The sequence below is a fragment of the Marmota flaviventris genome, chromosome 9 (assembly GCF_047511675.1).
Source record: "Marmota flaviventris isolate mMarFla1 chromosome 9, mMarFla1.hap1, whole genome shotgun sequence".
Taxonomy (NCBI): Eukaryota; Metazoa; Chordata; class Mammalia; order Rodentia; family Sciuridae; genus Marmota; species Marmota flaviventris.
Window position 1 is genome coordinate 19031246 of NC_092506.1, and position 27726 is coordinate 19058971.

At 43.0% G+C, this 27726-nt stretch overlaps 1 protein-coding gene across 2 annotated transcripts in view; it reads right to left on the reverse strand.

The window, feature by feature from the left end:
* Positions 1-539: 539 nt before the first annotated feature.
* The window catches only part of Ptprj (protein tyrosine phosphatase receptor type J), a 212251-nt gene continuing 185064 nt past the window's right edge, over positions 540-27726 (reverse strand). Inside the window, exons 21-34 of one of the 2 annotated variants that reach the window (XM_071616164.1) lie at positions 23375-23506; positions 21888-22098; positions 21651-21775; positions 20544-20631; positions 18553-18594; positions 18025-18033; positions 17835-17922; positions 16387-16477; positions 14403-14476; positions 14170-14304; positions 10584-10703; positions 7202-7362; positions 6335-6470; positions 540-4239 (exon numbers count right to left, since the gene is read on the reverse strand). In XM_071616164.1, coding sequence (XP_071472265.1) covers positions 4081-4239; positions 6335-6470; positions 7202-7362; positions 10584-10703; positions 14170-14304; positions 14403-14476; positions 16387-16477; positions 17835-17922; positions 18025-18033; positions 18553-18594; positions 20544-20631; positions 21651-21775; positions 21888-22098; positions 23375-23506 — 1571 coding nt within the window. In that variant the 3' untranslated portion in view covers positions 540-4080. Of the gene's footprint in view, positions 4240-6334; positions 6471-7201; positions 7363-10583; positions 10704-14169; positions 14305-14402; positions 14477-16386; positions 16478-17834; positions 17923-18024; positions 18034-18541; positions 18595-20543; positions 20632-21650; positions 21776-21887; positions 22099-23374; positions 23507-27726 lie in introns of those variants that run through there. The other variant, XM_071616163.1, reaches the window with a different exon arrangement.

Consider the following 27726-nt stretch of genomic DNA (forward strand, 5'->3'; position numbering starts at 1 on the left):
CTAAATCACCTGGCATATGTGTTATGGGCTGAACTGTGTCCCCTTAAAATTCATATATTGGAGACCTAGCCTCCAGTACCTCAGAGGGTGACTGCATTTGGAGATGGGATCTTTAAAGAGGGAATAAAGTAAAATGAGGTAATATGGGCCCTAATCCAGTGTGCCTGGAGTCCTTAAGAGATTAAACACAGACGTGCACAGAGGGACAACCATGTCAGGACACAGGGAGAAGCCAGCCAAGGAAAGAGGCCTGCTGACATCTTGACCTCGGACCTTTAGCCTCCAGAATTGTGAGAAAATAAATTCTTGTTACTTAAACTACGCAGTCTGTGGTATTTGTAATGGCAGCCTTAGAAAACTAACTCTGTGTGGAAAATCCCAAAGGGAATCATGTTTTTGGTGGGAGGGGGTTGTTTATCTGTTTTATGTTGTTTTTTTTTAAGCCTACCCCAGCCAAATATAAGCCAATAAACTGTTTGGTAAATGGTGTGAACGTGAAGTAAAGAGAGCAGGGGAAATAAAAGAAAGAAACAAAGGCATAATGTGTTGACATTTTGTATATTTGGTATTTGTAAGTCTTTAAAAAAATTTTTTTCAGGCCATTTTTTTCCTTAAAAAAAAAAAAAGCAACCAACAGCAATACTCTGTACAAGTATAACAAACATTAGAAATATGCATCATTCCAAAATAGTTACAAGAAAATTACAGTTTAGAGTCCACATCAACATGTCCTATTCATATGTGCCCCCAAGGGAGAAAAAGCTACAGTATGTTAAACACACAACTGCTACACAGTAGTCTGAAAACTCAGAAACTTGGACTTTTGAGGCAAATCAACATCAGTCACCAAGACTTTGTTTAGCTCATCAAGCGCAATCAAGCATTTCAAAAATAATAAAATAAAATAAAAATCAAGCTTTTTCATCCCACATGAAATACAAATATGAATCAGCTGCATAGTTGACCCCACCCCACCCCCACACCCGAGAGCCTCTGACTTTGCCAAGTACAAATCCAGTGGAGTCAATTATGTCCAAGTCTGGTTGGAGGTCACAATGTGGCCATGGGGAACAGACACCAAATGTCACTTCCCACTGGTGCCAGTCGTTACTAGATTCAACTTTGGAGGCAAAATGTTTTTGCTCTTGGGAGAAGATATTAATGGCCCAAATCCCCCAAACCAGCTGGTCACCAATCTGTAGCATGGACAGCGAATCCACACTGGCTGCTTTTCTATGTGCAACTGTCAAATACTGAGCAGGGAGCACAAACCATCCCCATGGTCCCAACGGACTCTCCAAATTCTAGTTCATTGTTCCTGGGAGGGCTTGGGACAGAAGCTAAGGGCACCGTGGTCTTACATCAGACCCGCCCCCAGCCTGTCCTTACTATTTACACATTCATCTTCCCTTCCAATGACAGTGCTATAAATACACTGGCCACCCCCAGTAGCCTGGTCCCCAGTCCTTCCCAGGCTGCAGAGCAGCATCATGACCTTCGTGTGACCTACCCATTTGGAATTCCAGACCTCTCCACCTCAAGCCTTCCTCCTAGGATGGGGGTGACGTTGGAGAGTGGCTTGCTGGGGCTGTTGCCCAACTATTTCCCAAGCTCACATCAGGCAGGGGAAGGAGGGTCTCTGTGCTTTGCAATTTTTACACAAGATGTTTACAATTATGTTGCCTTAATCTTTTGAGGGACTCTGATATTTTAAAGGACATTTTTAGGGGCAAGTCCTTTCCTCTGATTTTTCCGTGGCAGCAGTGCAGACAGAGCAGGGCTTAGAAACTACATGGGATTTGATACTTCAGGCTCCCACCATGAGTGGGAAAGGTGTGGCCCAGAGAGTGGCTATTGGGACAGGGAGCTCTGAATGGTGCCTGGGACTCTCCGCAGCCTGCATGAGTTGGGGGCAGATCAGTGTGAAGGTGCCGGAGCAACAGACCCAAAACCAGCTCCGCCCCATACCCACAGACGGTGTGGCTTCCCTGGTCCCCACCTACAGAGCCACAGCCCTCTGTGCCATGGAGTTAGGAAGGCCCAACCTGGCCTGTCCATCTCATGCTTGAAAGCCTGATACTGAATGGACTGCTTACTACCTAAGAATGCAAAGGATTCAGCAAAAAGTGCAATTTCCATCTGAGAAGCAAACTCTCCCCAAATCATGACACCACCATGACCTCTCCTTTTAATCCTTTCAGTACCTCACAGGGAAAGGGGGACACAAGACATACAGCATGAAACCTCTGAACCACATCGAGGGCTTTCAGTACATTGAGGTTCATCCTATATCACCCTAAAATACCCACTAACATGTCCAGTCGCTTCTCAAAGTGCCAGTGAGGTGAGGAACATGGCAGCATCGGGAGGCAGGATCCCTCGGGGCCCACAGTGACCAGGGAGGCAGAGAAGTCCCCGCTCCGGTTCTCAACAGGACACATGGTCCTGAGTGTGCAGCAGGATGTGTTACTGTGGGACACGGCCACAGGACTCCAAGGACTCAGTGATTCCTTCATAAGACCTTGTATACTTCATTGCCTATTAGAAAACAAACTCGAAACTTCTTCAAAATATAACCTGAGCCACAATATAAAAGAAACAAATCCTTTCATGTTAATGCCTTGAGAAGTTTACAGATGATGTACCCATAAAATAAATCCACATAAATTCTGAAATTCTTGGTGAATACACACCTGAAGCCAAAAAAAAATTAATCTACATTAAAAATCAAAGTAATTACAGCAGCAGTATAGTGAAAAGAGGTTTTAAAAATAATAATTACATCTTTGATACAAATCAGACTTTGTACACCTCAATTCATAGGAATGACTGTTTTAAGAGTTTAGTATTTATATGTACAGTAGATACCGATATGTGTCACTGCAGATAGGGACTAAAGCCAGTGGACTTTGGGGGAGGGGGATTCATCTGACACTGAATTCACACCGAAGTGTTCACAGATTGCCACACTTTTAAACACACACACACACACATACACACATACACAGACATACGACACACATAAAATGCCAACCTGAGTAAAACATTACTAAAAACCCAGAGCATCATGAATCACTAAGTCACATATTGCACCTTTAAATAATCCTTCTTACCAAAGACAGAAATGAGAAAAGGGTTGAGACAGGGACAAGGAAAGGATTTTTGTCACCGTAGGATTCCTCTGCTTCTCCCATCCCCACCCGCAGAAATTCTCACTGTGATATTTTAGTTTCCATTCTCACCCAACCAATGGGCTGAAAATGTTGCCAACAGAAGTCTTTGGAGAAAACTGGGAGGGAAAAAAAAATAAAAGCAAGAAAGAAATGGAGCACAGATGTACGTGGGGGGAGGGAGGGAGCAAAGAGAGGCCTCCTCGGGCTGGGTGAGAACAGGAATGTTAGCGAGAAGGCGAACCTCGGATGCTAAACTATTGTTTAAATATTCCACATACTCCAATTGTGAGATTCGATACAAAAATAGAGATATCTACTGAGTTTTGCCTGTGGAAGCATAATTCAGAAAAGGCACATGTTCAAATAGAAAACTTATGCGGAAGAGGCACCGCATCCCCCTCCCTACACAATTATCACCCACAATTATGTATTTTCCATCAGCTAGATTCCAAGATACAGTAGGTAAAAATAGACCTCTGATACTTAAAATATATTCAACCCAACACAATCCTGGCTTTAGCATGTGAATCATATAAAATAGTCTCTTTAAAAAAAAAAAGAAAGAAAAGAAAAGAAAGAAAAAGAAACCTGTTTTGAAAAAGAAAAAAAAAATCATAGCTCACTTTTCCTGATTTTCCACAATTCTCAAAGAAAATAAAAAAGTGAACTCATCCCATTGGTAACAGGAATGCAGTTGATTTGCTCACCCCAATCCACAGCCCCTGAAAGCCCCAGCTTCTCATCTGCCACGTTTGACATGCACAGCTTCACACCCTCCAGAGTAGTTCTAACAGAACAGAACACAGAATTGAGATAAGAGACGTATGAAGACATGTCAACATCGGGGCGTTTTCCTCTGCTGTGGGTGCGTCGCTCTGGTTAACTTCAAAAAGGATCTGCTTTGGAATTAGGCGATGTAACCATTTGTTTTTCCAAACATGCTCACTGGCTCGAGGTTTTCATAGATTGTCATTGCAGTCATATTCTGGTAGATGAGATTGACTTTGGAGTCTTTCTGGGATCTGATAATATCCAAAACACACTGATTGAGGAAAACATACTGGTCCTGAGAGAGAAAAGGAGAGAGCCAATGAGCACAGGTCCCAAGATTAGCACCCAAACTACTTTCCAACACATCATCCCTGTCACCAACCACCCAAACTCCACCCCACTCAATGGCAAACAGCAAGCAAGTTTTAAGAGGTTCACAACATTCTGGTAAAATCTGAAACCACAGACAGCAAGATTTCTGCATCAGTGATTCTCAACCAGAGAGGCACATTCTCCCCTTCCCTCCCCATGGACACATATCAGAATCCTGGGGAAAGGAAGGATGTGGAGGAGATAATGCACAGACATCCAAAAAATAACAAGTCCAGCAAGATTTCCTGGGCTAGGGAAGCTGCATAGCAGAAGTAAATCATAATTCTCAAGATAGAAAATGGGATAAAGGAGTGATCAGGTGAAAAGCAGTGAGAACCACATCAGGATCTGCAAGTAGCCATGGGGGAAGAGAGAGAGAGAGAGAGGGAGGGAGGGAGGGGATGGACTGGGATGTGGCTCAGTGGTAGAGCACTAGCCTAGCATGTGTGAAGCACTGGTTCTTTCACATACACAAATAAATAAATAAAATAAAGGTATTGTGTTTATCTACAACTAAAAAATATATCAGAATAGGAGGAGGAGGCGGAAGAAGAGGAGGAAGAGGAGGAGGCCAGGCACTGTAGCACATGCCTATAATCCCAGTGGCTTGTGAGGCTAAGGCAGGAGGATCAAAAATTCGAGGCCAGCCTTGGTAACTTGGAGAGGCCCTAAGCAACTTAAAGACCCTGTCTCAAAAAAATAAAAGGGGCTAGGGGTGTAGCTCCATGGTTAAGCACCTCTGGATTCAATCCCCAGTACCAAAAATAAAAAGAGGTGTATGCCAACACAGAAAAGTAACCATAATCCTGTAAGGAAAAAAAATGAGGAAGCCTTATATAGAAAACAGGATCCATTTTTTCAAAATACTCCATGTGAGTGAGTGAGTGAGTGAGGCTGTATGTATACTGATGAACATGAAGTGGCCTATAAAAGATATATTCCAAACTAGATCCATTGACAGCCTCCAGGAAGCAGGCTTGGGGAAGAAAAGGGAAAAAGGAAAAATATATTCTACAAAGTCCTGTATTGCTAAATTTTTTAATATGACTAAGTACTATTTTCAGAACATTAAAAAAAGAAAAGAAAAAAATCCACAGGCACAAGACTCCTATATTTCTTAAAAGAACATAGCAGACTGAGAGATGACTCTATACAATTATAGCAGAAAAATGAAACTCTAATACAGGAGATAAATATTACTCTTTTCACTCAACCGCACAGTTCACCTTGAAGCACACAATGTACCTGGGCCTCCAGAACATTCCCTGCTAGACTCAAAACCACAGTGCATATTCAAAGGGTTCTAAATTGGAACAGGGCAACAGCCGGATACAAAATTAATATTCTGCTCTCATCTTGGTCAAGGCACATCCATCCCTTAGAGGAAGGCTAGTCCCCACTGTACTGTGATGAGAACATGCCTTGAAAACACTGTTGATCGGGAACATTTCGGGGAAAACAAATCTAACAGTCCTGCACACGTTCCATGGTACACAGTCAACATTCATTTTTTCCACTGGTCGTCACCTCTGTATCTCTTGACAACTAATGTTCTTTAATGGCTACAAGGAAGGGTGAGGACTAAGTGCTGCATTAATGCTTAAGCAGAATCATGCTATTTCCTAGCTTTCCTGTTTAAGACATCTGTTTGGTCAGCTTACTTTAAAGATGGTCAGATCTTCTTAGAAAAAAAAGAGTGGAAGGATCAGTTTTACTAAAACCTGGACCCCAAAGTTTGGAGATGTGAAAAGATTATTTGATAAGTCAGAGGCAGCACAGTGAAGAATCCTGACACTATCCAGGTAGTTCCACGACTGGGATCAGTGCCACTACGTCACTTGTATCAGGTCATTTAATTCCAACTCAGTTTAGGATTTGCAATGAAATTCAGTGTTACTCCAGAGCCAAGAGCTAGAAGATCTGGAAAGGTGAAATATTCTAACGCAAGCATGTGACCCAATGCCACCTTGAGAAACAGATGGGCAGGGCAGAGTGCCCGTCACGGATCCTGGCCTCACCTCTGTCTGCACCATGAGAGGCCTGTGCATCCGAAGGTCATACACGATGCCATACACGTCCACAGTGTTCTCGTTCTCTATCTGATAGATGAGACGGTCGATAGCAATGAAAGTGCCCGTCCTTCCAACCCCAGCACTGAAAGAAAGGGAAAGAAACCCATCACCGTGGTTTGCCTCAACTGTGGACTTCTCAAAATGCCCCCATTTGTTCTCATTTCTTGCTCTTCTCCACTAGCACTGTTGGAGAGCGATGGCCAGGATCAGCCAACCTTGGCTCAACTGAAATGGCAGCAAGTCAAGCTGCACTAGCTCAAGCCTGGGGCCTAAGTCCCAAACTCACTTTTGAGTTAAATGTCTTAAATAAAACACCTTGTCACAGAGTCTCCACTCATCCCACTCTAGTGGCCGCCCTAACCTAGGAGAGCACCTTTCATCTATTTATTTCCCCACAGAGCAACAAAGCCCCTCCTCCTTTCTTCAGCCCCAAATTAATTCCTTTAGCTTTAAAGTTCACTTCTTATTGTTCTAGAGTAGGAGTGGGCACACTCTTTCTGCAAGGGCCAAATAGCAAATATCTTCAGCTTTGCAGGCCATAATAGCACCGTAGCATGAAGGCAACCATAAAAGATATGTGAACAAATGGGCTGGCTGTGTTCCAATGACATTTTATTTGTAAAACAGGTAGCTGATCACAATTGGTCCACAGGCTACAGTTTGCCAACCACTATTCAAGCACCTTGGAGCTTAGGGAATCAATCCAGATCTTTCTTGAATTTGTAAATGGCTATTGCAATCCTTTACGCTATTTTTGTGAACTGCTCATAAATCACATGTGGAATTGTCACACATTTAGTGCCATCTGCATACCTGCAATGCACCAGAATGGGTGACTCAGGAGGACTCTGCTTCATGTAGTCACGAACAAGGTATCGGAAATTGATGAGCAGGTCCGTCGTGTCGGGTACGCCATGGTCTGGCCAGGAGGTGAAATGGAACTGTCGCAGCGGGTGACTCTCACTGGTCTGGATCTACAAGACAACCAAGGGGTCAGGTTCAGAGACAAGAATTGTTTCACAATGTCACAAAGGAGAGCAGAGCTTGCTCACTGCATGCCTGGGACAGACAACAGGCACTGCAGCAGGAGTGGGCACAGCTCAGAGAAGAACTTCACATAGTACCAACGCCTGCTGCAGATCTTCCACATCCTTTATCCTCATCAAATCCTCATAACGTGTGCAAGAGGAAAGGGAGAGTCAGAGGAAAGTGAGTGGCTCCCCCGACATTCACCTCAGAGCCAGCTGAGACATCTACTCCTCCTCCTGTTCCGATCTCTTCTTCCCTTTCCAGTTGCTGGCCAACAACGGACTCACATCTTTGAACCTGCACCTCCTAAGAGCTTCACAAACCCTATTCCTAAGCCCACCTGGGGATGTCGCTGACCACAAAACCAAAAGTAGTTTATCCAAATAAAGCCATGAGGATCCACACCTCATAATTCATCAAGGTCCTCCAGAGACTCTAAGAGAATAGCAGGCAATTAGCAAGCACCAAGCAAATATTTACAATTGTAGGGTTTTGAGAAAGGTTCCTGCCCACCCTCCCCCCTGCCAAAATCTATTTCAACATCTAACAGACAGTAGAAACTGGGTCCTGTTCCAACAGAACTAGTTATTATGCCTACTGATTTCCTACCTCTGGCCAAACATGTACTTTTAAGTATCAGAACAGCCCCAGCTACAGCCCACAACTGAGCCTTGGCCTCACCAAGTGGACCCACAGCTGGACCGCAGGCATCTCCGTCTCTTTTATGAATGCTATCCTTTGAGGCTAACTTTTTACTATGTATTTATTATAAAAAGCAATGACTTCACATTAATCAAGATTTGGAAAACAGTTGGAAGAAAGGGCAAAGTGAGGTGAGAGGATATCCAGAAGCCTCATCACAAACAAACTTAACATCCCCAAATTTCACCAAAAGTCCTCATCCAAGGAAAAGGTATAGCTAGGCAAAGTAGGAGGAGAGAGAGGGAGAGAAAAAGAAATCAAGGAAGGAAATAGTTCTCACTGTTATTACTGCAGAGGGGCTCAGGTTAGGGGTGGTGGTAAAAGGAAAACTCTTAGCTGTATTAATGCTCTCATTTTTTAAAGGAAAATGTATTAGTGCATTTTATAAAATTAAAAGAATAATATTTTACTAAATGTCATCTGGTAACCTGGATTGGATTCTAATATAAGAGAAAGCTTTAGTAGAAAAAAAGTGAAATCTGAATCAATCTGGAGTTTAATTAATGAAACAATAATGACAGCCATAACAATCTTTTTATATGATGTGGGCAATTTGACCCACAGTTCCCCTCCACAAAGGCAAACTCCAAGCAAGAGAAGCAACCAGAGATAAGCCACTCAGTTTAAATGGGCAAAACATACAGAAGTAAGCAAGGTTTTTCAACTATAAACCTAACTGTTTAGGTGGCCCAGCCAGTGCCTGGTAACAGTTTTGACAACATCTCCAATAATTAAATAAAATATTAATTGAGCCTAGAATCTTTGAGACATAACAATAAGTAAAGAATTAATATTTATTATCCTGTGCTTTACCTCTGACTTACAGAACCTTCAAGAATAATCCTTGTCAACTAGAACTTAACAGCCCAATTCCCATAAGAGTCAGCACCACTGGATCTGCTGCCCGGCTTTTCTTCCATACACTTTTCATAACATGCATAAAATTTCATCTCTTCAAGTGTCTCAGTCACACTATGTTCTAACATCTCATGATGACAGTCATCCCTCAGCAACCTTGGGGGTTCCAGGACCCCCTGGATATGAAAATCCATGGATGCTCAAGTCCCTTAAATAAACGACATAGTATAAAATAACATAGTATTTACACATGACCTACACACATCCTCCTGAACACAGTCATGCACAAAGTTTCAACAACAGACCACGTAGAAGATAGTGTGTGCTTGACCTAGGTGCGCAGTAGTTTGTACCATCAGGTTTGTGTAAGCACACTCCATGTCGTTCACATGATGACACACTTCTCAGCACCTACCCCTGTCATTGAACAACACATGACTGTACTTTAAATCATCTCTAAATTACTTATAAAACCTAACCTATAATATAAATACTACGTAAATGGTTGTTACACTGTGTTGTTTAAGGAATAATGACTGGAAAAAGAAGTCTATGCACTCAGTGCAGATATGATTTTTTTTTTCCTAAACATTTTTTGATGCTAAGTTGGTCAAATCCATGCATCTAGAACCCGGATATCAGAGGGCTAGCTGTATACATACTATGTATATGCATCATTTCAAATAAGTGAGTAACAATATAGTAAGATAAGTCAGAGTTTAGCCTTTCTCCAAAGTCTGGGCATGTGCACAGTTTCCATCTTTCATCCATTATAAATAATGCTCAGATTCATCTTTATGACTAACAAAGCCTATTCCTGTATTTCCTACTATTTCTTTAGGGGAGAGACTTAAACTTGGAACCAGAAGATAAAAGAGAATAAATTGCAAATAGTTAAAGCCATCTACACAGCCATCAGGAGGTATCACTGTCATTTCATGGCATGGCCTGTATTTCAAACACTGTTTAAAAAAAAATAAGAACATATAGACTTGATGTCCTAGAACACCTGCACAATTTAATTGGATTTGTGTTTGTAAGTTTTTGGGGAAAAGATGCAATGTGCATAGAGAGGCCCTGAAATCCTATTAATATAACTTTATAAACCACTCCTGAGCTGGGCTTGTGGCTCAGTGGTAGAGCACTTGCCTAGCACATGTGAGGCACTAGATTCGATCCTCAGCACCACATAAAAAAAAATAAATAAAATAAAGGTATAAACCACTCCTAACAGCAACTGGCACCCCTGATGACATATTCCCAAACAAATAATCCAAAAGGCTTCAGTGTGTGACAAAAACTCCCTGAACAAATCACTTGGAGGAGGGAGGAAAGAACTACTGATGCAGGGCCATGCTCTTAAGACTCATTTTATTCAGGAAAAATTTACGAAATTTCTCTCAAGAAAATAAATACAAGGAGTTGCCTTTGAGTGTATTTACATAAGAATAGCTTTATTCTGCAAAAAAAAAAAGAACAAAGAAAGCAAAAATCGTTTTCCTGATTAAAAAAAAATAACCTAAGAGTCAACATCAATCTAAACGTACACCCCAAAATCAGGAACTGCTAGCTTTTTAAGATCTATCTATTTTCACCTCTTACTTACATTTTTCACTGTGAAATCTCTGATGGTCCATTCCGGAAGAACAATTTCTGATGTCATTGCCACAGTTATGTCCCCGTAGTCCTGGGCCTGCTTGGAGGGCCAGTACTCCTCACATTTTGTCTGAAATAAAATTGCAAAATTGCACTTTTTATGAAAAGACTCAGATCACGTCAACTACTATCACTAAAGCCTCACAAGGAAAACCAGGTAACAGAAACTGGCACAAGGGACAGAACTGGTCCCTTAGCAGGGCTCTGGGTTGACCCTTTCTGGCTTTTAATTTAATTTTAATTCTTGTCAACTCCTTTAAAATGGGAGCTTTCTCATAAAAATTCAGACTTTGTAAAAATCAGATCTGCCAACACTAGGTCATCATTTTCTCTCCCCTGCCACCCCCAGTTTTACCACTGAGCTACATTCCTGGCCCTTTATATTTTTTATTTTGAGAGAGTATCTTGCTAAGTTTCCCAGAGGGCCTAGAACTTGTGCTCCCCCTGCCTCAGCCTCCCAGACAGCTGAGATTACAGGTGTGCACCACTGGGTCCCATCATTTCTGCATTTCTGATTTAGAGCCAAACACCTGCTATCTCTTGACATTGGGACACAGTCCCCATCCAGTTCCCTTTGGCCTTTTGAGGAGCCACTCCACGACAGATCACTGCACTAAACTCAGGTTGGCCCATAACCCCAAGCAGCCCAAAGAAATGAGAACTATTCCCAGCACTTGTAGATACACCCCATTTGCAGTCCAAATACACACAGCAATAAAGGGGATCAAGTTAAATCACATTGAGATCTTCGATTCTGATAAAGTTGGTGAGCAAATGTAAACAGAAATCAAAACCAGGAAATAACTGCTCTTCAAGAATACCTGAATCCCCATTTGGCAAATACCTTACACACAAGTGCACAAATACACAACCTCCCAAGGTGTGCTCACTTGCTAGTAGCTTCAACCTTGACTGATTATCTGACTTATCAGAGAGGTTTGTTTTGTTTTAAAAACAAATGCCTGGGTTTCCCCTCCAGAGATATGACTCTGGCTGGGGAATCTCTGCTTGTTTTTTTTTTAAAGATCCTGGTGTCTGTACCACTGCTTCAAGAAAGAACTCAAGACTGGGACACATTCTCACAAAGATTTGATTCCCAGCTCAGCCTCTTACCCGCTGGATTCTATTGCTACTTTGTGAGCAAGTTATAAGGTTCTCTGAGCCTCAGTTTCTCCCTCTATAAAGTATGATAATACCTCCCAGGGTAGATCTAGGAAAAGCATAATAAATATGGCAGCAACTTAGGCTGTAAACAATTTAGTGAGACCCTGTCTCAAAATTTTAAAAAATAATAAAATAAAAAACTGTTTAAAAATGGGGATGTGGCCCATGTGGAACCCCTGGGTTTAATCTCTGATGTCAAAAAAAAAAAAAAAACATGCAATTCTAATGCAGAAAATACATTGGCTTCCTTTCCCTTTGACCCAGTCAGTAACACCCACTTCTACCCTGACCTAAGATGAATGGCCCATCTAAATTCATCTTCATGTTCTCCACACATTTAACTTGTCTAACAGTTATGATAATATTCCACATACAAGGTCCTGGGCTCAGCAGTACTATAAAGTTTATCTGCATTCATAAAATGACTGCTCTTTCATGCCCTTAAGAGCCTATTGTCCTGATGCAAGAAGGAATGCAGAACCCAGCCCTGTGTATCACAGGCAACCGAGAGCCGAGCACCATCACCTGCCGACCCTTGTGATCCCCCCTCCTCCGTGACCTCCACTAGCACAGGAGCTTACCCACACTTGGAGCTGGATAAACATCTGGTAACTTTATGTTTTAAAGAACTACTTAATAATTTAGCCACATCCCTAAGATACACTCATAAGATAAAAATAAGAGGTTTAAAAAGCCTCAGTATAATTTCTATTATGAAATAATAGTGTGTGTGTACTTATACACATTGACAGAAATTTTACTTTCAAAAATAACCAGAAAAAAAGAAAAGTGAGCAACCATCCAAAACTTTTTTTAAAAGAACATTTTTTTAAATGACACCTGATGAGTTCCCACTATCACTAGGATGGTACCAACTTAGTATGTACCATGGACTTCAGCATCTGTATCACCTGGCTACTGCCAGAAATGCTGTTCTCAATGAGAAACTGGGGGTAGAACCACCTTCCAGGTGATTCTGAAGGACATACAGTGTGAGAACCACCAGCTTAAGGAATCCATTCCTATTCCTCAAGAAGTAAAATCTACATTTTTTTTTTTTTAAATCGAGAATGCAGCTCAGTGGTATGGCTCATGCTTAGCATGTACAAAATCCTGGGTTCAATTCCCAGCAACAACAGAAAAAATTCACGGAGTAACATCAGGCACCAAAGTTTTGAATTTAGCATTTTTCTATCTTCTTTATATCCACTTATGGAAACACAAGAGTCTTATTACCAGAAGAAATCTTATCACTGATGGAAACAATAGGAGGATTCCAGGACACCAGGAAGAGCTGCTGCTGAGACTTATCTGAGAATAACGCTGCGATTTTACTTCAAGAAGGGGCCTCACTGCTAAAAATCTAAGTGTGAAAATCACCAAATTGGTGAAACCTCCAAGCTGAGAGATGAAGAAGCCTGCTCTTTACTGACAGGGTGAGCTTGCTCACGTGCACACAGCTGATTATGGACAGAGCTACGCATCTCTGTTAGAGTTTAGATATGCAGTGTCCACCAAGACCTCGTGTGTGAGACAATGCCAGAATTCTCAGAGGTGAAATGATTAGATTATGAGATATGAGCTAAATCAGTGGATTAATCCACTGATATGGATTAAGTGGGCAGTAATTTGGGCAGGTCAGGTGTGGCTGGAGGAAGTAAGTCACCAGGATGTGCCTTTATAGGGGTTTATGTTTTAGTCCCTGATAAGCAGAGCTCTCTCTTAGCTTTCTGGTTGTCACGTTCTGAGCAGCTTCCCTCTGCTGTGCCTGTGCGCCATGATGATCTGCCTCACTTCAGGCCCACAGCTGTGGAGTCAGCTGCCCATGGACTGAACCTAAGAAACTATGAGCCAAGATACATGTTTTCTCCTCTAAGTTGTTCTTGTCAGGTCTTTGGGTCATAGTGATAAAAAAATTAACTCTTGCTATTTACTAACTCCAGTAGCAGTGACTTAATGAATTCAGGATGTTGCTATTTGTACACAAATGAACATAATGAAAAATCAGATGTTTTTCAAGATTAAAAAAATATGACATGAAAATCAACAGAGAGACTTTTAGAGGAGGGGAAGGGAATCTGGGGGAGGGGGAAGAGAGGCTAATGGGAAAGTGAACATAATCAAACTGTTATCTGCATGTACAAATATGCCACAATCAAATCCATTATTCTGCATAATTAAAACACTAATAAAAATGAATAAAAGCTTAAAAGAGAAAAAACTTTTTAAGGAATAAAAGGAAAAATAAAGTTCTAAGAATAAAGACAGTAATATTTAGGAAGAAGTTTTTTTTTTTAAAGACATAGTTGCACCACAATAAAAAAAAAAACATTAATTAATTTCATTTGATTTTTAAATTTTTAAAGACTTACCCTTCCCTGTTCAACACATTTGGTCAACATAACAATGGCATAGACATTTTTCTCCCAAACCATACGCCAAAAATCCTTCAAAGTGTTGGGTAAAGGTCCTTGTGTAGCAATAAATTCTCTTTTGGAATGGTAGCCCTAAAGACAGGAAATACATAGTGTCAAAGAAAACAGAAAGGAGCACCCTGATGTTTCCATCATAACAACCCAGGACTATGAGCCATCTGCCCACTTACTGGCATGTAGTTGGCATTAACGTAGTCATCAGTGGAATGGGTCTGGACTGAAAGTTTGACACGAGAAACATCATCTGTAACCATTAAAGGAGAAATCAAGGTCCACATTAGAAGCCAGCATTTTAGAGAAGTTGCAGACATGAAAGAGAACAGAAGTGCAAGACCCGGGACGTGTCTCTTGGAAGAGGAGCAGCTTGGGATCCTCTACACCAGCTCATTTAATCTCACGGTCACCCTATGTGACTGCGGCACAGAGGAGTTACATGGTCGCCCAAGTAGGGCTCATAAATGGCAGAGACGGGGTTAGAACCCGGGAAGCTGGACACCAAGGCCCCAGCTCCTAACCACACCAGTCTCCCTGCTCAGACAAAGCAAGAGGCCGCAGGTGTCTGCCATGAGCAGAGTAGGAAATGTGCTAAGCAATCTTATTCATTCCTCAAAAGCACCCCACAAACTTTTACCCTGTTTTACAGATGAGAAAACTGGGGCTTATGAGTTGAAGTGACTCATGGGAGTCTTTGTATCTGGTGAGCAGCAAACAATGCAAAGTTAATGCCTGTTCTACCACGACAGGGTACACGCCCAGGTAAACCTCTTCCACCCTGCCTCTATCCTTATATAAAAACGTTGTTATAAAAAATACTAAGTTCAAGAATAAACTGAATGTATAAAACTACTATGCATAGAAGTGTCAAAGTACTCACGTTTTCTAACTATGACTATCATTTTCAAAAGCATGACACACAAATTTGCCTGAATCCCCAGCAGTGAAATAACCTTAGAACTCCAAGAGTCAGGACAGGCCTTGAGTGGTACCACCGGGGCTGCCCTGTCTCTGCCCACACCCACCTCACCTTCTCTGGGACAAAATAACACAGCAATGCTAAACCCAGTGACCAGTGTGAGTCTCAGTCAAAAGTCTTCCAACAGAAACCATACCCAGACACCAAATTCCCAGCCCTTGCTCCAGATCTGAAACTCTGCACAGATGTTCACAAGAGCAGGCTGATAATCTGAGGTGGCCTCAGAAGCAGTGCTAGGGCAGCTCCCCCATCCTAGACTAAAAAGATTTTTCTCAGAAATGGAGTCAATACTCCTTGTCAAGTGTAAGGGGAGGAAATGAAGAAAAAAGAACCCAAGAGCTAGAGAAAAATGCTGAGACTAAACTGAGAAATTAATGTTTTAGTCCAGGAAAGAGAAAATATGGCTTCAAATTGAAAAGACAATGTCTCTAAATAGCCTGATGTACAAATTACCCGCAAGTCTGTCAGTTTCTGCTAAATCAGAACACGGCTGCAATCCACTTGCACTTCTCTCTGGGCCCTAACTAATTCCCACCCACAAAGAGAGACCACAACCCACTTTCATCTAACAGTTGATGTAATAAATAATTCTCCTTTTAAACTCAACTTGCTGTTTTCCCTATTGGTTGTGTGGCAAACATGGGTAATTCTTAAAAATAGGAAGGAACCCACACATAACTCATATTTAGCTGTGGAATGTGCTTAGCCAATCAAAGGAGCATCTGTCTGGACAAGCAGCAAGTGCAACCGGCCTGTTATGCATCTGCCCACCTTCACCCTGAACTTTACAAATTGAAATAAAGGGGCTGAGAGACAGACAGCGGGGTTAGGAACGCAAACTCTGGTTTTCCCTGAAAGAGGCTTGCAGGTCTGGTCCAGAGCCTGGTTTTGCCCTTCCTGCCTGTGTGACCTTGAACAAATCACCTACACTAAGTGCTGCATTTTCCGCATCTACTCATAGTAGTTCTATGCATTCAGCTTATTCTGCTACCCAATTCACAATGTGAGCATGAGGACTCAATTAAATGAGATGTCCTTGAGAGCAGTATTTAACATAAAATAGGTGACCACCGAATAGTTCTGGAATGTGGCTATTAGTTAGAGCCACTATGCCCCGACCCCGTTAGAGAGGTGCCGGCCAACAAGAAAGAAGGGAAGGGAGTGTGGACGAAGTCTCTTACAGGGCAGAACGTTATTATAGCGATTCTTTCCTCTGTTCTCTGCCAGCTCAGCCGCATATTTAGGTAGACTAATTCCAACAAGCTTCAGATCCTGAAAACAAAATGAATGAGTTGATTATTTATTCAGTCTTCACATATGATTACACTGAGCACAGAGTGTGGCAGGACCAAGGGGGAATGCAGAGGTGATAATTTATTTGTGTCCCCCCCCAAAGATATGCTGAACATCCAACTTCCAGTACCAATGATCTAACTGGAAAACTCCATAATTGTTGATGTCATCAAATTAAAATGAGGTCACACTAGAGCAAGGTGGTCCCTTAATCTCATATGGGTGTGTTGATGTAAGTGGAAAAGAGGCAGAGAGAGACTCACACAGGCAAAGGAGATGCCATGAGAAGATGAAGGTAGAGATCAGAGTGATGCTGCCACAAAACCAAGGAACAACCGGGGCCACCAGAAGCTGCAGGTGGGAAGCAAGGACCTTCCCCTAGAGGCTAAGTTGTGCCTAATCCCAGTGACACAGGATGCTGAAGCAGGAGGACTGCAAGTTTGAGGCCAGCCTCAGCAACTTAGCAAGACTCTGGCTCAAAAAATAAAAAGGGCTGGGGGCTTGACTCAGTGGTAGAGCATAGGTTTGTTTACATAAATACATTTCTGTGTGCTTTAGGCCCAGAAAACCAACACACAGCTAAAAGAAGAAAAAAAAAAAAAAAGGGCCAATTCCTGCCTTTCAGGGCTTGCAACCTAGAGGAGAGGTGTAGACAGAAATCGCCAACATGACAAGACAGAACTGAACAAACACCGAAGGTGGAAAACAGCAACGTGCCACAGGTGGAACAAGGTAGTCTGAGGACAGACGCTGCAAAGGACAGAGAACTGCAAGGACAGACAGAGACTTCATGTTCCCCCCAATGGGATCTGAGGAAAGGACATGAAGAAGGGAGTGTGTGAGCTGTGCCAGGTGGTGAGCAGGGTCTCGGGGGTGTAAATGTGGAGGACCAGTGTGCAGGGATGCTCTGAGCAGGGCAGTTCCAGGGCTGGTTTGGGGGGCAAAGGCAGGGATGGAAGTCAGACAAGGACAGTGAAACTGCACATAATCCTCCAAATCAAACTTGGAGACCTCTCAAAGCCCCATCTGGTTTTCTTTCCAGCTCCTACAGTGTGCTAGTTATTCTATTCAACAGTCCTCTAACTTGAATTCCTAGTTTCTCTACCTCTCTGCGTAATCCCCAAATATCAGGATTAAATACATAGTCTACTAAAAGTGACAGTCCATCCATCTGAGCTCTCAGGGTCAACAATGGGATCTCCAGGGAACAGGCACAAGTTTCAGCCCTCTGACATAGTCACCTCTTACACAAAGCATCACCTTAACACAAAGATAGGTCCAGACACTCAGGAGAAAACACAAAGCAATGGAAAACACAACATTTGCAACCACGGACCTCATATTCCTCTGCAAAGCCACAGTTGGAGTCGGCTTGCTGTTTCTTAAAGTAAGCCTCAAAATTCTCCACTCTGATTAACTTGGACCTAAGAAAACCAAAAAACAACTTATTAGCATTGTGTTTACATTTGCAGAAGTTCATACTAAAAATAGAAAAATGTAAGTCATTAAAAAAAGGTGTTACTTACTTTTTAGGTCTTCATCACAGAAGGGGAAAGAAAAAAGTAAGCAATTAGAAAGACTTGCTCATTTGGAAAGTAAAAATCATCTCAAAAGAACAAAACACAGAACATAATTTGTTGGGGGGAAGGGCAGGATGAGGGCTGGAGATTAGAATAATATTATTCATAAAACACTGAACTGTGAATCAGGGAATCAAACGCTCTTCTATAACTGATCATATCTGTGACTTTACGTGAGTTCTTCTCTCCCCTTAAATTTGGTACATGGCAGACATGTACCAAAATTAATAATTCACTTAGTTTTTTAAAAAAGCAAATCACAAAGTATGTGTTTACTGGTAAAACAATAGAACACAGCAAGATGCTAGCTTCAGATTTCTTGTAGAAAACAGCTAGCAAGAACTTGCAGATGATCATAGCCAACTCTGTCAATCAGGAAAAATGACAGCAAGTTCCATCAGAAATTCTTTTGTCACTGAACAGATTGGGGGAATTGGGTGTCCTAAAGTAAAGCTGATAACTATAGAAACTTACTTAATTTGAGAAAAGGACACTTCATTGTTCTTTGCATCTTTCCTGTTTAGAAAGAAAAAGAGATCCATTAGACAAAATAGGCTCAATCTGCACTTCCCCCTTTCACACCTGCACCAAAGCCTTGTCCCTGGGCCTGGGTTCATATCAGACACTAAATCCTGCTCACTAATACCAAACTCAACAGCCCAAGCAGCAAATGCTGGTTACAAATCTGGAAAGTTATTCTCTTTTATATTCTGGGAAAGTAGGAGGAAATCTTACTCAAGAAACTGTCAGGAATTTCCTTGCAAATACATATCAGTGGCATTTCTTTACTGAAAATCAAGACTTGTTCATACTCCCATTTGTGTGAAGACCTATTCTGGTAAGTTAACGCAATAAACCAGAAAATCACGTCAGACCCAGAGCTGCCATGCTGGTGGGCACCCACATTCTTCCCCATTGCCAGCTCAACTCCATTCTGGTGATTAAAATACACTTTCTGAAAGGCAATTTGGCAGACATGTACCAAAATTGAAGACATGCATACCCACTAACCCAGTAATTGCCCAGTTTGGAATTTAACCTAAAGAAATAATCATGAGTGTGCCCAAGGATATGTAACTATGGCCAAACATTAGAAACATCCAATAAATCAGTTAAATAGATGGCACATCCACACAGTTAAATATTCCGTGGCCACTTGAAATATTGATGAAGTGAAGCTGTCCACTCTGTCTTAAGTGGATGTGGCAGGCTAGACACTAACATGTAGATATGACTCCACCCATGTGTGAGCTTTGTAAGCACATCAAAATGGTAAGAAAAAAAAGTTAAGAACAGTCTTGTGTGGGTCTACAATTATGGATTCCTTTTATTTATTTATTTTTTTGCTCTTCTTTTCTGTTTTTTTTTCCCATGCATTAATTTTATTTTTCAGTACTGGGGATTAAACTCAACTACTAGGCTACAGCCCCACGCCATTTTTTGAAACTGAGTCACACTAAGTTGCTGGGGCTAGTCTCAAACTTGTGATCCTCCTCTCTTGGCTTCCTGAGTTGCTGAGATTATAGGCATGAGCCACCACACATTAGGCCTACTCTATTTTTAACAAAAACACTATAAAGCTGTTTCACCCAGCCACTGATCTCTCCTTCCCAAAATTTAAGAACTGTGAGCACTGCCATCATCTCAACAGTGCAAGGTGGCAGCACCAGAAACCAGACACAGGTCACATTAAAAATCCTGGGTCAGGGTGGAAATCCCCTGGTTCACGGCACCTGGATGCAAATCAACCCCAACTGACAGAGGCTTCCCATGGTCAGGCAGGAGGGTAGGCGACAAAGTGCAAAGACCACGTTCAAGTTATGCTCCACGCCTCTGCATCCATGGAATGGGGCTCACAAGATCTGCCTTTCCAGATCCTTGGGAAGGAAATAATTCATGGAAAGCACAAACCCAAGCACACTACGGGCACCTAAAACAGGGCTGCCATTTTCCATCACTACTTAACTACCCACAGGGTGCTCATACAGGTCAAATACCAGCTCTCAAGGGATAAGACAGTGTGCAAAGCACTTCACCTTCCAAGGCTCCGCAGCCTCCCGAGCTGGGCATGCTTGTTATCCCCACACTACAGAGGAGGCCGCTGAGGCTCAGGTTCCCAACAGAGAGTGAGAGGGGGATCCTAGGTTGGGACCTGGCTGACTCTAAAAGGAAACCTCTGACCACTACCCTGTGGAACTGCCTGTGGACTAGAACACTCTGAGGGAGCGCAGCATCTTCTGCTGTGGGGTTCACCAACAGCCCAAAGCAGCAGCCAGGACAGGCCTGAAAGTGCCCCGGCTGGGGCAAAAATGAAGCAAGACTGGCAGGTGGGGACCCCTGAGGACGACGGGAAGGAACAGGGAGCTCTCTCTGTGACTGCTTCCAATCCTGGAATGTTTGAAATTTCCCACAATAAAAAGCTCCATTACAAAGTAGAGTGTTACAATCAACATAAATAATGTCACCTTTTCTTCCTCCAGAAGATGAAGCCTCCCACAGCCACGATGACCAGGGCACCAAAGATACATCCAAACACAGCTCCGCAGATGACACCTGGGCAAAGTCCAAATGGGAGGCACTTGGAAAGGTGTTCCTGCAGGACCCCCGACAAGCAGACAACTGGCCAGGGGCCTCATAGCACAGGTCGGGGGGTATGGTCAGAGTGCCAGAGTACACGCATGTGCATGTGTGTGCACACGCACATGGAGCATGGTCAACTATCTTTGGACCTTAAACTAGTCTAGGCATTTGGGAGCTGGGCTCTTTATCCCCATTATTCCACCACTCCCTGGACAGTTGTGAGAAAGGCCTAATTCATCTCCAGGTCTTAGTTCCTCAACTACAAATTTAGGGAACTGGGCTAGATCACTGATTATCCTACCACTTTAGGGTTTTTGAGCCCAACACCCCGTATGAGCAAAAAACACTTTACGGCACCATGCTAAGGTGATGTGCATCTCTCATTTACTGGGGAGGAGTGGGGACTCCCCAGATTTTGCTCCTATGGAACTCTTTTTTATATCCAACAACTCCCAAGTAGAAAAAACAGACAAGTCAATTTGTCTCTGGCATGGAGGTGGTGGAGGTACTTCCCTTAGGTTCCAAAGCTCCCATACCACTCAGTTCTATGACGATGGATAGCAACACTTGACAAGGAGTCCAAGGCCAGAGTTTCAGGCCTCTAAGCTGCTGTGTAACCCTGGGGAAGTGACTTTCCATCTCGGGGTCTTAACAGCCTTGTTTCTAAAACAGATTGAATGAGGCAATTTCTATGATTCCTTCTGATGCAAATATTCAAGAATTCTATGCACCAAAAGTCACACAGTGTGCCCAGCTACTCTGAGATTAAAGGACTAAATAATCTATGCAGATTGGAAATGCAGCTGGCTTTTCGAAAAGGGAGAGTGAGGGACAAGGGCTGCCGGAGACCTCAGAGTGGGGAAAGCTGAGCTGAGCCCAATGAACAAGTGACATCTCCACTTCTAAGAGGGGAGAGGCAGGCACTCCAACCCCCTGGGGTCCAAAGGAGGTGGACACCGGAATTGATGACGGGACTCCTGTCTTTCCTCTACCTGGATCCTGGGGCAAGAAAACCGCCTCTGAATAGGGACCAAAGGTCACGTAGCTCTCAGCTCCGTTGATGAGTCCATCACTTTGAAGGTTAAAGGTAATATTGGTGAAGCCAGCAACACAAGCCCTGTGGATGACAAGGACCACAATCAGGCTGCTGGGACATGCCTGCCACTACAGGCACACAGAGCTCTGTATTCAGGAGGCTGGGCCCCAAACACAAGAACAAAGGACCTCACCGGTAGGAGCCCAGAGGCTCCAGCTTCCCGTTGTAATAGCCGTGGGTGGTTGACTCATTCCCAACGTTGATCTCGTATTTCAAGACTTCTGACAAGCCCTGAGAACGTCCCTTTTCTTCTGTGCTTATGAAGTATGTCACGTAAGTGTTCGAGGCCCCGTTTTTGAAATCCTTATATGTATACTTCAAAACATCTGCAGAAGGGTTATCAGCTAAGAAAGGCACAGAGAAAGCAAATCGTTAAATGACAGCAGAGACTTAAGTCTCCCGTTTACCTACACTATGACACTGACGCTGCATGCCAGTGGCCTCTCACTGTCGGGCTTTGCTTACATTAACTCACTTCACCCCCGTGGATCCCATCACAAAAGCTTATTATCCCCACTCTATAGACAAGAAAATAAAAGCACAGGTAAACGGACAGGGCCTGGCCCAAGGTCACAGGGCCCACATGGTCCTGGATTCCTAAGCCAGACCATCCGGCCCAAGGGCTGGGGTCCCATTCATCACAGGCCAGTACTGGTCAGCAGTGCCACCAGGCAACATCAGCACCCTCATTCAGCAAAGGTCTGAGCCATGGGGTTTGTTGAAAACCATCCCAGCAAAATAAAACAGAACTTGAAACAGACTCAAAGAGAGAAAGAGAAAGAGAGAGAGAGAGAAATGTGTCTCAACATTGCTCTTTGAAATTTTGGAGCCAGCAAACTTTTATCTCCTAGGATCCCTGCAGAGTGTGTTTGGTCCCCGTCTTCTTCACGGAGATGAGGACAGCACCACAGGTTGAGATACAGGGAGGGCAGAGGTGGCCCTGCATTTTTCACATGAAAGAATTGCCCAAAACAACAAAGCTTGGCATTTTAAATTCAGGCCCATGCGGTGCCCTCACAGGCAGCAATTAAGGACACTCTGTCATTCCCTTCTGACCACCAAGGAATGTAACAGAGCCCCCTAAAGGAAAAGCAACCTGAATCCACTTCTGCAGGGATGCACTATGCAAAGGAAATCGTTTTCTGTTTTCTTTCAAAAGAAAGTCATCCTTTAAGGATGATCTGGATGGGAGGGAAGATAATATTGGTTAAGACTAAATAACATTCTGCCACTAAAAGACCCTGTGTTGCAAAAGAAAAGAAAAATCTACATCAGAGGTTGGCACATTATGGTCTATGACCCAAATCTAGCCACCACCTGTTTGGTAAATAATGTTTAATGAGAACAGCCACCACCATCTAGATGTCTCTCCTACTACAACGGCCGAGCTCAACAGGCAGAGGCTGTAGGGCAGGCAAAGCCTAAGACATTTGCTCTCTGGCCCTTCATAGAAAGTTTGCTGACCTCAGATCAAGACCATCAGGCCAACAGCCAACTCCCGCTCTGGGTGCCAAAACAGGGGCTGAAGTGTGAAGAGAGGCACGTGCTTGTGTCACTAGTATGCCTCAGTGATCACGGCATCTCTCGCACACTGATTTACCCGTGGCAGCCCCTCCTTACCTTCCCCAGTGGTGAGAATGACAGCGTAGGCTTTGATGGGTCCGTGGCTGGCTTCAAACCCACTGAACTTGACCTTTACTGAATTATGACTGACAGATGTAATATTAGGGGATCCATCTGGAGGAGGGGGGTCTGAAAGAAAACAAATCAAAACAAACGAGATCACCCAACACATAAAACCAAAACAGGAACAAAAACATTCCTTAGCCAGAAGCAATATAGCACATGCCTAAAATCGCAGCAACAGGGTAGCCCGAGACAGGAGGATCACAAGCTCAAAGGCCACTCTGAGCAACTCAGCAAGACTCTGTCTTAAAACTTTTAAGAAAAAAAAAAAAAAAACTTTAAAAAAGAACAGGGGAAGGCTAGGTTGTGGCTCAGTGGTAGAGTACTTCCTTGCATGTATGAGGCCCTGGGTTCAATTCTCAGCACTGCATATAAATAAATAAATAAAATAAAGGTCCATTGACAATTAAAAAGTATTAAAAGAAAAAAAAAAGAACAGGGGAGGTAGCCCAATGGTAAAGCACCACTGGGTCCAATCTCCAATACAAAAAAAAATAGGGGAAGAATGTGCTTGAATGTCCTCCTGTCCATGCTCTGTCCATGCTCTGTCCATGCTCTGTCCATGCTCTGTCCATGCTCTGGGAGCTGAATGACAGGTCAATGCAAAGAAAATCCAGATGGGAGAGGCAGGAAAGAAAACCAGTGACATGGAGAGACTGTGGATCCTGGAGAAGCCTTGATCACAGTGACTCCTTCAGTGTGTCTAATCACATTTCCAGGGTAGGCTCCCAGAAACCTCGATTGACTTCTAACAACATATACTTTTATTTTCTTTTATTTTTTAAACAGATTTGTGGAGGTGTAATTAGAATACAACCAAGGAGGGGAAAGACTTCTACACTGAAAACTACACAACACTGCTCAAAGCATTAAAGACACAGATAAATAGGAAGACATCCCATCTTCATGGATTGGGAGAATTCATATTATCAAAACGTCCACCCTACTCAAAGAAGTCTACAGATTCAATGCAATCCCTATCAGAATCCCAATGCCATCTTTTTTATAGGAATAGAAAAAAACAATCTCAAAACTCATATGAGCCTATGAAAGAGAGAGAATAACCAAAGTGATCTTGAGAAAGGAGAGCAAAACTGGAGGCCTCACACTTCCTAGTTTCAAAATATCTACAAAGTCACAATAATTAAAAGTATAGGAGAGGCATAAAGACTCACATAGAGCCATGAAACAGATTGAGAGTGTACAATTAAACCCATGCATATGCAGCTGATTGATCTTCAACAAGAGTGCCAAGATACACAATGGGGGAGAAAAGATAGCCTCTTCTGCACAGCAACGGAAACAAGCGATACAGTGAAAAGCCAGCATCCCTGTTGAAGATAACCTGCCTTTTCCATCTCCCCACAGACCTTATAGCTTAAGTTGGGCCAGGTCCCTTTTCCAGAGAAACAGGTGGAAGGACAGTGAGAGAGACCATGTGGGTAGAACCCAAGGTGTAGACTAGGGAGCTGTACACAAACATCTGCTCACACATGGATGGGTGCCAGGATCATCACCAGCTCAGAACAAGGATGAACCAGATGCCCAGAGAAGAATCAAAGACGAGATCGGGAGAGGACTCAATCTCTCCTGAGACCTGGCCACGCTTCTGCTTCACGTCCTTCAAGCTACAATCCCCGTTTTTGGTGGAGTTGATCTGAAATGCCACCTAGAAAAACTGAACCAACCCTTTTTCCAGAAAGCAGAAAAGCCCACGCTGGAATGTTCCACGGGTGACCTTCATGATTATACACCTTCCCTTTCCAAGCCAGGCTCTGAATTGGCACAGGAAAAAAAGAAATGCTGAATTAAAGTGAATCCCTCTCTACCTAACCTGTCTCCCATAGACAGTTTGGGCTGTTTTCATTACTACATAAAGATTTAGAGAGAATGAAAACACCAAAGTCCAAAAAAAAAAACCCACAATACAATTCTCTGAACTCGCGCTGTCCAAGATGGTAGCCTATGCCCCAGCCACGGGCAACAGTTGAGCACATGAAATGTGACAAGGGCCAATCCAGATGTACTACAAGCACAAAACAGAGAGTGGCTATCAAACTTAGTAGCCAAAAAAGGGCAAAATATCTCATTAATATTTTAAACAGATTATATGTTGATTTTTTTTTTTGGTACCACGGACAGAACTCAAGGTCACTTAACCACATCCCCACCCCTTTTTATTTTTTCATTTGAGACAGGTCTCGCTAGGTCACTTACAGCCTCGCTAAATTGCTGAGGCCGACTTTGAACCTGCAATCCTCCTGCCTCAGACTCCCGAGCCACTGGGATTACAGGCATGTGCAACCATATCCAGCAAGATATTTTTAATATAAAAGTTAAATTAAGAGTTATTGGTTTTAGCTCTTCCTTTTTACATTTTTGACATGGCTCCTAGAAAATTCTGAATGATAGTGAGGCTCCCATGAATGATAATGAGGAGCCCATTCTAGTGAAGGGGCGGCTCTGTGCTACATGCTTGGGAAACCTCTCATGTAACGGACAGCAGTGACCACTTGGAGGTGCTACTCCCACGTATGTCAACTGTTCCAACAGTGGTTTCCAAACAGACACCCACACCTTCCATTAGCTCTGCCTTTCAGCTGGCCAGAGAGGGTCCCCAGCTCTCTGCCCTCAGACTGGCACAGCATGCCAGCTCCCCTACTACTAAACCTGGAAATCCTTCCCTCTCATTCTCTATCTGAATCCTGAACTCAGCAGGGTCCCTGCCGACCTTATCTACCACAGTGTCCCTTAAGTGTACCACCACCATCCCCCCCAACCCTGGCACACAGTAACAAACAGCGAATCCTGGCAAAGACTATCACCCTGGCTCTCCTGGATCCACCCCACCTTCCAACAGCTCCAAACTCAGAGAAAATGCAGCTCCACTTTCATGTGACACACGCTACATTTATATATAAAAATTCATCTGCAAAAAGGAAGCTGTGAATTAGAGTGAGAGAATCACTGGACTAAATGATGTATGGTCATTATCCAACCCCGACCCACGCTGTTCAGCCTCAACAACTAATTCTGCTGCTTTCCTGGGCTCCATACAAGCACTGTGCTTTGTCCTGGAAACGCTGAATCCAACATGGTTTCTGATCTTTAGTAGTTTATACACACTGAAATATCAAAAAACAGAAATATGAAAAAGCAAACAAAATGTTCATTGCTTCTATTATGTTCTAGAGTGATGCAGAAACCCAAAGGGGTGTGACCCAGGGTCCCATGCAGTTGTGTACGACATAACTTCAAAGAGCACCCCCCCACACTGCACTCAGTCTTCCTAAATGGTGTCCCCAGGAATTGTGTAGTGCACAACCTAAGCAGCCACACATGGCAACTCTAAAGTGGTCTCTGGCACACATTACTTCATCTAATTTGTACAACAGTCCTAGAAAATAAGTATTATTTCCCCTTTTACAACTAAGAAAAACAAGGCCCAGAGAGGTTAAATAGTTTTTCTGAGCTCACACAACTGATAAACGGCAGAACTTGGAATCCAACCCAGGTCTGCCTAAATCAAGGCCCTGTCCATACAATTCCTCAACCACTTTCCAAGGCAGCTCTCTGAAGTAAGAGGCTTTTCCCCCACCCCTTACTATGCAAGCACTAATTCTTTAGATTGTTAGGAACATTCTTATGTCCTAAAGAACATATATCCAAAAGTCAAAAAGCACAAAGTAAGATGGATCCCTACCAGGTCATTCAAAGACATAACTCTGGCAAAGACACAGGGAAACGAAGATCAGAAGCAATGGAGCACAAATTCATAGAACCTGGTTTTTCCCAAGCACAAACACACACATATGCAGCAAAGACCAGGCCTGAAAAGATTACTGAGGAGGATCCCCTGCATAGGAAGTGTCTGCTTCCCCCGGCAGCTCCAGAGCTTGTTAACGCGGACTCCAGGGAAATATGAATCTTGACTGAATATCTAATAATGATTTTTTAAAGGTCTTGTTCCATTTTTAAGTAATATTATTGTAGCTATGTCTGAAAGAAAGAAGACGGGTGTCCCTGACTTGAAGTAATACCTACTGAAATATTTACAATTAAAAGTACACAACCATCAGAACTGGTTTAAAAGTCATCCTACATGGGAAAGGTGGGGGGCGGGGAGTAAATAAAATGAGATTGGCCGAGTGCTCTTCACGCGTGTTCAGCTGGGTGCATGAGTTTTATCATATGTGTCTACTTTGTGAGGATTTCTATAGAAATGTCTTTTTTTTTTTTTCCTTTTTTGGTACCAGGGATTGAACTCAGGGGCATGCGACCACTGA